The following is a 9,859-nucleotide window of genomic DNA, read 5'->3' as shown; positions in this document are numbered from 1 at the left end:
CTGTCACAATCTTGATGAAACTTATATAAAAAAATCATCAAATGCTACAAAAAGATCATTTCACAGTGCTGAATCAAGATAATGATAAAATTTTAGCTTACGGTATGGATTAATATCAATCAATAGCGATAGGATCATGAGTGGGCACTTCATAAGACTGTTCCAACATACAAAAACAATTATACTGGGAAAATATATGTTGTAAAAGAGGAAGGTATGACAAAATACCCACATATTCAACAAATACATAAAAAAGGTGGCAGTAATGCCGGCCAACAAGACATATCAAACAAAGTTACTGTTTTAGCAGAAGCAATTTCAAATAAAGCCAAGAAAAAAATTGAAGTTTTATAACAAAATTATACTGAAAAATTTAAATTACAGAAACAAATGCCTCTGAACAAGGATTGCATGAAATCACTCCATGACAACTATTAAATTTCTGTGAAATTTCAATATTTTATTGGTTCACACACTGTATCACATTGAATTACCTATCTGTTCATAGACGTAATTCAACATTGAAATCATTGACTTCTATTTTATCATTGTGTCATCAAAACTAAACACTACATTTTGAAAAATTCATACTTCTAATAGTTTTGCATAAAAACCTTTCGTGTAACCAACCTCTTATTAGTTTCAGGCATATTGTTTATAGATAAATTGAATTTGTTATGTTACGCAATGAAGTAGATATTTGATTATAGGTAAATGGTTTAATTAGCTATGTTTTGCTTCGGGTATAATTTAAAATTTATGCACAGGGTTTTCTACCAAAAGATTCCAAATCTATATAAAAATGCATAACAATCTTTCAATACAATTAAAAACCAGTTTTGAAAAGAAAGTCAACAAACGAAAGAATCCCGTATGTTATAAATGTAATATAACACGACGAACAAAATAATTAGAAACTTTTGATAGATATCCAAATATTTCAAAATCATCAGAGTTGAATATACAAGAATGAAAGAGAGTAACCAATATGTATGTTGAATGATATAAAGTACACATCACCTCGATGAATCACAAACAAAGACTATTTCCAAGATAGTGGGGATCAATGACATGGAAATCAGGTAAGTGCAGGGTGGAAAATGCTTTGCTTGTTTGTATGTTAAAATCACGATATAATATATATTTTGTATCTTTCCAAAGTACTTTTGTATCATGTTAGATTATGTTTGCATTGTAAAGGTTTGTACCGACGGACTGCTGCATATTTGCATAATAAGTTCATATTCTTCTTCTTTCAAATCTCCTCCACTTAATTGTAGGCAGAGACCTTCTGAAGCGCTGTACAATCTACCGGTTATCTCGCCATGTTTTGAGAAGTTATCCTGGAAATAATAAACAAAATCTTCTAATTTGACAAAAATATCATGGAAGGCCCAAGTTGATGTAAGATGTGAAGAATAAAAGATGAATGTTGCAAATAAATAAGGTTTCATTGCAGGTGTCACTAAAGTATAAACCATGATTCGAAAAAAATTGCACCTAAATCAATCCAAAGAGTAGATAGAATAATATATAATACAACCAGATGTATCGATAATGTAAAAGGATCGGTGCAAATCCAAATCTAATAAGCAATAATAGAAGTATGGTAAGAACAATGCCGTCACAAAACAACACATAGTTCCAAATTATGAAGGTGGCACGAAAATGTGATCGAGTTTAAATTACACAAGAATCAAAGCGCATGCTGCCTAAAAATGAAGCATAAATTGCGATGTCCTACTTGACAATAATCACCAATGTGCCCTAATTATGAGGCCATATATATCAATGAATAAACGCTATGAATAACACATGTTGATGATTAATATTCTATGAAATAAAAAACTGACGAACTCTAGGAAAGAAACTCCAACTTTGCGTTCCTTCCTCTCCGTTGCATTTCATTAACCTCGGGTTTTCAGAACTTCCAGCATCCATACATAATCTTGATTCACTTCCAAATTTTATTTCACCTGAATAGATTACATCAATAACTATCAAGGCAGAAATCATAAGGGCTGCCTATGATATCTATGCATAGTTTGTTAATGACACAAGACAAGATTGAACTTTATTATATTACTGAATAACTTTTTTCCAATGATTTGGTACCAGTCAATCCAGGTTGGCCAATCGCCTTTTCAAAGTAAGTTCAAATTCTTTCAACACTACATACCCATTCCTGACATTCTCCATAACTGAGATGAAGAAGTTGGATCACATTTTGTCGCAACTATTAGCGATCCTTTCTCCTCATCGCTTTGGAGACATAAATCAAGATCAGTGACTTTAATGTGGCCTCGCTTGATATTTTTCCATTCGTCCATTGATGTAGGCCGATAGTATTTGATTTTGCTCTTTCTTTTACCGGGTATTTCTATCTCAGGGTATATATTATTGAGATACCTAAACAAACGTGAAAAAAATGCAGTTTGAGAAGAATAATTCAAATTCTTATTATGATGATGATAATTTCCATTTTTGCTTGACTTACAGAAAAAGTGAAGTTTTTAGTGAACCTTTGCCTGTATCGAACCTACCTGGGTGGTATATGGAGTTTTTCTTTTAGTTTACCATGCTTGGTTGTAATTTAATGTGGAGATCAACAAAATTAGAAATTACCAGTCAAAGTCGTGGCATTTTAAATCCTTCCTCAATTTCACTCGTGAAGAAATATCACCATAATCCAATTTTTTTGCTGTTGTTCTCTTCTCAAGAAAATTTGTTTTGTGATTATCGAGCCAAACTGCTGCGACACGAGCAGCGTTTCTTGTCGGATTATCAACCTGCCAACGAAGAAGACAACAAGTTAGCATCAACGACTATTCTTTATTTCCTCACAAATGCATCAGAAAATCAAGATCACTGGAATCAGGCTAGTTTTTAAATGTCTTACTTCTTGTATAGAGTTTGGACGTCGTCTTCGAAATATATGTCCAACTCTAGAACAGGGAGCTATTAATAATCTTCCACCACACATCCATAACCGAAACGACAATTCCAGATTTTCTCCTATTAAAAATGAAAATTCATGAAGAAAAAAATTGACATTTATGCAAATATTAATAACATAATCGGTTGTCATAAAATAGCAATTATATTAGTGAGCTTATGTTAAGTCATCATAGTCTAACTTCAGACCAATCAAGATTAAGATATGAATTACAACTTTTTCTAACTATCTCGTGGAAAAATACTAGGTATGTTACTCTCATTTTTTAATACTATCTTGTTAAATCATCCTTGTTACAACAGACACAAGTCATGTGGATCCAAAATAGAAGTAAGCAAAGTGACCTGCAGTTCAATACACAATATTCTAGTGCCATATTCATGATCATTAATATGATCAAGTTTCAATCAATCTTTTTAGAAAAGAGCGTCATTGTGAATATATGAATCTAATTGAGATGCTGTAACCACTGTTTCTATTCAAGATCATTCCAAAACAAGATTCAAACCGGAGACAACATTTAACAACCAGTGCAATAGCCAAGGCAGTTGTTTTACTTAGCCAAGTATTTACAAAACAATAAAATAAGAGAAATTTTCGATGACCATATTGATAACAAACAACTATATTGTTTTATTATACTAAAATAATACTTTGCGTATCTTACAAATGGCACTTTGTGGCATATAGGGCACTTAAGAATACACTTCACATAAAACTCAATCTATTTGCTCAGGAAGAATATGAAGATTTCATTCCTCATGACAGCAATTCACCACATTATACAAAGCTTACCTCCCCATTCTTTCATATCTTCATCATAATAACCAATCTCTTTAAAATACATTCTATTAATTGCAAACAATCCTCCAGCCATGGTAGGGGAAGCAAAGGGCTCTGATGGATCCTGTGTATGAAATCAAAATACATGGCATTAGCAGTTATTATTGTACAAGAAACAGATGTGCATTAAAATCTGGCTATTCAGGTGAAAAACTTCGGGTCATGCATAATGTGGACAAGCAATTTTTGTTTTGATCAGTCTGAAATTTTGATCAGTCTGAAATTTTGACATCTCTAATAAAAGACTTATTTCTCGTCGTTCAAACGCAATAGCAACACCATTAAGGTATCATCACAAGTTTTTTTTAGTCTTTTTGCAGGTGTCGATGATACAGAGAGATATCGAAATTTGTTTTTTCAAAGGCAGTCTTCGAATGAAAATTTTCGAGTGATCGATTTCAATTTTGTCGTCTGTAGTAAACAAAGTAGTGATACTGACGATTTGTCTATTTCAGTGTGTTGTACCAAAACCCATTTTAAACGGGCTGTGAATGCCAATTTTGATATAAACCAGACGCGAGTTATCAATCCAAATTAGCTTCCAAACAGCTTGATATTCGCTCTGATATAAGACGCCTTATACAGTCTGCCGTTTACGCAAAAAATACTATTTAGGTGTCATTTGGAAGAATTTTGTAGTCTCTCTGTGTTGGGTTTTTTGTTAGATTGATAGCTAGCTTTCTCACATTGGGGCTCAGTCAATAAAAATGTGAAAAAATTTTTTAGTTAATGTTTTATTTAAACGATTTGCCTATTTGGATCAAATATTAACATGTTCTAGCAGATATTGAATATAAACATAATGCTCTCACAACCATTCTTTTTAAAATTTTGAGGTAAAAACATGAACACCCAAATGAAATGAAAACATTTAAATTTGTTACCATCTATATAGAGTGATTGCTTTGATTTAGAAATATTTAGTATATTTTCAATCTGAAAATGCATTATCTTGAGCTATTGACGATTGGAAAACATAATTTTATTAAACTTTCAATAACTGTAGAAAATAGGAAGATCAGAACAATTCTAACGTTCAATTCATTGCACCATAATGTCCAATCCCTGCTAATTGACAAATTAAAAATTGTACACATCCTGTGTTGAACACAGTTCAATTTAGAACCTATTCAATAATCCATATCAAAAACGTTATTTCAGAATGTATTCAAAATAGTAAATTATTAAATTTTGTCAATTCTTGGGTAGAAATATGGTAACATTAAATAAACATAATACTCACTTCAACCATATAGGGTAAATCTTCCCAAGAAAAATGTAGACCCCAATTGAAACCACCACGTAAAACAGGTGATGCGATATATGACATCGTCATGGAATTAATAATATCTACTACAGGACAGACAACAGTGGATCTAAAAATAAGGACAGGCTGCGGGTTTGGGATTATGAGACAAACATCATTGAAATATAGATTACGCGTAATCATAAATATCAATAGATTTTCACATCATTGTGAGATATTTTAAAAATACCTAGTTTTGGTCATGCTTAGTCATAAATTTACATGAAATGTTGAAATTTGAACAAGTTACTGAAGAAAACTTGTTAGGGGCAGTCGAATATTTTTTTTTCGGTTTGTATTATTCAAATGAATGACATATATTCCAAGCCAAGCGCTAACTCCTAAATAATAAATTCCCTTATTACAGTATACTTCAATACCTTTTTGTGAAATCGCGACAAGATGATGGTGTCGCAAAAAATATTATGAATTGAAGTAGGTAAGTACGTCAACGACATCACATGTACAAAAAATATTCTAGGTAATGACGCCTTGTGCTTATTTCACAGATAAAAAACACATCATCACGGCCGCACATTTAGTCTATGACGGCCGCTGGTTGTGCACCCCTGCCATAGAACTATTAGGGTGGCAAACATCCAGTTTTAGAAAAAAGATCAGTAATGACTTGTAGATATCTGGTTAGTACTTTCACCTTAAATATAACATACCTTGGATGAAGTGATAACATTGACTGATATAGTGTATCGGAAACTAAAAAAATATTTGATACACAGTATTTGGGATAATATAGATTCCTATGCATATACATGAATGATATTTACCGTACACTGAATTAATATTTTCCTACACATACCTGTTCATTTGCACAATGTCCAATAATGGCTCAATCCAACCAACATTGGGTTCACAGTGAGAATCCAGGAACACCAGCACATCACCTAGAAATAAGACAATATTTTAGGTACTATTTTTTTTTTTTCAAATTGTTTTGATTACAAAAATAATGTAGAAAAAGATGTAACCACAATTTACATGGCAATGTATCACTTTTGGACTGGTCATGATGGAATTTCCTTTAACTTTTTCAATTGTTGGTATAGACCAGGGGTGAGCAAGGTTTTTGGACCAGGGGCCAAAAAGTTTGCCCCCTAGACTGGCGAGCCATGCAAGTGTGCCGTAGTAAAAGTTACATTTTATGAACAGAATTTTATTTACAGTGTTACAAAGGCAAAAGTGGAAAACAATAAGCCAAAACTAAATTTAATCGCAATGTCAACAAATTCTTTGAGCTATTTTTAGCTAAAACATCAAAATTTGGTTTTAGTTTGGTTGTGGCATCGGGCGGGCCAGATTGAACTACCTAACGGGCCAAATTTGGCCCACGGGCCGTAGTTTGCCCAAGTTTGGTATAAGACAGTCATTTATTCATATAACATAGATACAAGAATGTCAAAGCAAGGATCTTAGAGCGAAAGCAATTTACTTCCTATTATGTGTGCAACTCGTGGTGATAATAATGACAGTCACGCTCCAGGAAAACTGAATAGAATGTTGGCCTCACGCTGATCATAATATTGAATCTCTCTACAGTTCGTCAGTTATCAGACAGTCGCATGAAGCAAAACTATCAAAACCATTTTTATATGGAAATAAGTAATAAGTGTTTCTCAAAGGAACAACGAATCAAAACTCATTTTCAAATACTAATGATAAAAATCTATTGGTCAAAATAGGTGAACATTAAAAAAAAATTCTTGGGACTTAGGAGAAATACAGTTTAATCAAATTTGAATTAATAATTCAATATCCAATTGTCTCCCAAATCTCCTAAAATAAAATATAAGAAAACAAGGCCATAATAAGATGCGGTAATGCATTCTATATATATATTCCATATTCATCCTTACCACTGGCCTCTTTTGCTCCCATCAGCCTTGCTCCAATCAGTCCCAACCTTGCTTCTGCATGAATAACTCTTACTTTACCATATGGGTAGTGTTGTTCCAAATATGAAACAAGCTTTTCATTTTCTTCTTCTGCAAAGAAAATACAATTGTGATTGAAGCGCATATGAACGAAAAATCGCTTTATCCACTTCAGAGTTGTCATTGGATCAAATTTGAAGAAACATTTGACACTGGTTTTTATGTATCTCATGTATGGGGAGCACATCGTATATTATCCTTTGAAATCAAGTACTCAGTTTCAGTACTCATGTATTGTGTGTAACAGGACATATCGGGCCATAATTTTATTCCGATTTTCCTTATTTTAGTTCTATTACAAGTTCAGGGACTGTGTGTGTTAGCCAAGTGAATATACCCCCAGCCCATAGGTTTTAGTCGCTTCACACAACTCGATGTTAACTAGGCGAACAAAATTAGTCACCTCCATATTCGTACACACACTTCTAGAGCACCGTAGTTTCAGTATGAAGCTTTGATAAATAAAAAACATTGTTTCTAGTAGAGATGACGCGTACATAACAGTATTGACTAGTTTTATTAAAGGATCTACAACTACAAACCATCAGTATTCACCATTACACCGAAAAAAATTGTGCTGAACCAACACATTCAAAGTTTCCAAACAAAAGTTCGGCTTTTTGAAATAAGAAAGAAAAGCATATAAAAAAAAATTGTCTGTGATAAATTATTAAGTAATCAAACCGTTATCACTAAAGTCATCAACCAATATTAACTCTTGCAGAAGTTGTGGTGGAGTTCTTTCAATCACAGATGCAACAGTACGAACTAATGCTGAGAATGCTTCTTTATGAAAACAAACAATAACTGATGCTGAGACACTGATATTGGAGTATGATTTCTTATGACATCTAGAATAGAAACAAAAACAGATATATATAAAAAGTAAAATTTGTTTGATCAGGATTACATTTCCAAAGAATATAATTATAGGTTATCTATATCCTGATTCATTTCAAATTTGAGTAAACATGGTGATTCATCTTGATTCCAACTATGTTTATGCCTCTGGACATTATAATAAAAGCAGTATTTAGACAGACATAATTGAATACCAATACGAAAAGATCGAATAGCCCATCTGCCCATGGATTTCGTTTTGAAGTTTTGTCAAATAAAATATGAATTTAGTGAATGATATCATCACAAGATTAAGTCACATTAAGTCGCGTGTATTGCTTCAACACATTTACCATAACGAATATCCACATTTTATTAAACAAATAGCTATTTAGCAAAAAAGTGGATTTTCAGATTTTCCAGGAACATTATTATCACATTTCATATAAAATGTCTGAACTCCAAAACTAGCAGTTTTGTGGACATTATAAAAACAATAGTACAAATAGAAATCTGCACAACAATTTTTGTAATAAAATGAATTTTCAAGTGCACTGTAAACTTTTGCCGAATACAATTTCACGTTAGAAACACATAAATTCAAACTCATTGTAATACTAACATTTCATGTCTTGTATCAGGAACAGGTCTTGCAACAGGACCAATCCGATCACTTATCAACACATTGAATGCATGTTTGATTTGTTGTTGCTTGTGATACTGACGTTGACTGTCTGACAATACCTCTCCTTGAATTAAAAGTAAGCATTTTAAAGATATTTTCCATGCCTTTTACTCTGAACAAGGCTGTGTACAAGCAGCCACTAATATGTGAGGGCTGAAACAATTCACTCGAGTAAGTATCTACATTCCAGATTATATCAATTTTAACCTATCAACTAGTTGGATTTTCTATACAAATTTTAGAAAACAAAATCCTGAGGCCTGAAATCAAAACGGAAAGAGTACCAATAGAAGAGTTGCATGCAAATGACCACTGATGCATCAGCATATATATATTTTTCTCTGTGATGATGATGCCTGTAGAAGATAGTTGATAATAGGAGGCTCAAAACATTGTCAACTAAAAATCAAGGTGTAATTCCACAATGCAGAAATTCTTAAGCGTGAAAATTGCATCTACAAGTGGAAACTTTTCATTCATTGAAATGAGTGAAGTAGGTATTTTCAATCGTCAAGTTCAGACATATGCACTTACCGATAATTAAAAATGTATTCAATATTTATTATTAATCATTACGAAATTATTACATTAGAAATACCTGCATTTACAGGTAAACCTCCATCAGATGCATATTTCACAGTTTGATTGATCGAAAACTCATTTTGTGGAATGGAAGTTACAAGACGTCGTGTTGGAAAATCATTCAACTCTTCTTCTGGTCTAAACGCTTCGGACAATCTGAAAAAATGAAATTTTCAATTACAGTTCATTGAATAATAAAAAAGTTAGCACTTTTGAATAATTGATGGATTTTATTTGTAATGATCTATCCAATTTTATTTATATATATATACCACCAAAAAACAACATATTCTAGTTAGAACACGACTTTTGTGCGAAGCATTCTAGATTACTAAACCTTTATGGTACAACCATACACAAACAGAAGTCAAAGTATTCCAGTTTTCAAATAAATTTTCCTAATTTCCATAGAATTAAGACATTTATGGATTCTGACTTTTTTGCGTCACTCTGCAATTTATTAGCAAATGTAATTTTCAATAAAAGTATATGTAGAAAAGAATATATCCAGACATATTCATTTAGAAAAAAATATTCTATATATTGAATACAAAAAATTACTTTGCTTTAAGTTGAATCTTGATGGCTGCACTTGATCCATGTAGAGAAAAGACAGTAAGATAAATTGTCACAGTTACAACAAATATCAGCAGAGTAAAGCAGAGTGCGACTTCACGTCGCGTGCCATGCAACATGAC

At 32.4% G+C, this 9,859-nt stretch overlaps 1 protein-coding gene across 1 annotated transcript; it reads right to left on the bottom strand.

The window, feature by feature from the left end:
- Positions 1-887: 887 nt before the first annotated feature.
- LOC120330953 (polypeptide N-acetylgalactosaminyltransferase 11-like) lies at positions 888-9,859 on the bottom strand. Its single transcript, XM_039397947.2, has 13 exons — positions 9,723-9,859; positions 9,178-9,317; positions 8,517-8,643; positions 7,739-7,905; positions 6,977-7,105; positions 5,923-6,007; positions 5,043-5,175; positions 3,752-3,863; positions 2,900-3,015; positions 2,626-2,789; positions 2,180-2,409; positions 1,858-1,976; positions 888-1,343 (listed from the first exon to the last, which is right to left on the bottom strand). Exons 1-13 carry the CDS (start codon positions 9,854-9,856, stop codon positions 1,182-1,184), a joined length of 1,818 nt encoding a protein of 605 aa, XP_039253881.2. The 5' UTR covers positions 9,857-9,859; the 3' UTR covers positions 888-1,181.

The sequence above is a fragment of the Styela clava genome, chromosome 6 (genome assembly GCF_964204865.1).
Source record: "Styela clava chromosome 6, kaStyClav1.hap1.2, whole genome shotgun sequence".
Lineage (NCBI taxonomy): Eukaryota > Metazoa > Chordata > Ascidiacea > Stolidobranchia > Styelidae > Styela > Styela clava.
This window is presented reverse-complemented; position numbering and strand designations above follow the sequence as displayed.

What these genes read in the sequence shown, in the direction of transcription:
- LOC120330953 (XM_039397947.2), bottom strand. Translation starts at nt 9,856, where the DNA reads ATGTTGCATGGCACGCGACGTGAAGTCGCACTCTGCTTTACTCTGCTG. An exon ending in TGATGACTTTAGTGATAACG is followed by an intron (nt 7,106 to 7,738) that starts GTTTGATTACTT and finishes TTTTCTTTGCAG; the next exon opens with AAGAAGAAAATGAAAAGCTT. An exon ending in ATGGAGAATGTCAGGAATGG is followed by an intron (nt 1,977 to 2,179) that starts GTATGTAGTGTT and finishes TAATCTATTCAG; the next exon opens with GTGAAATAAAATTTGGAAGT.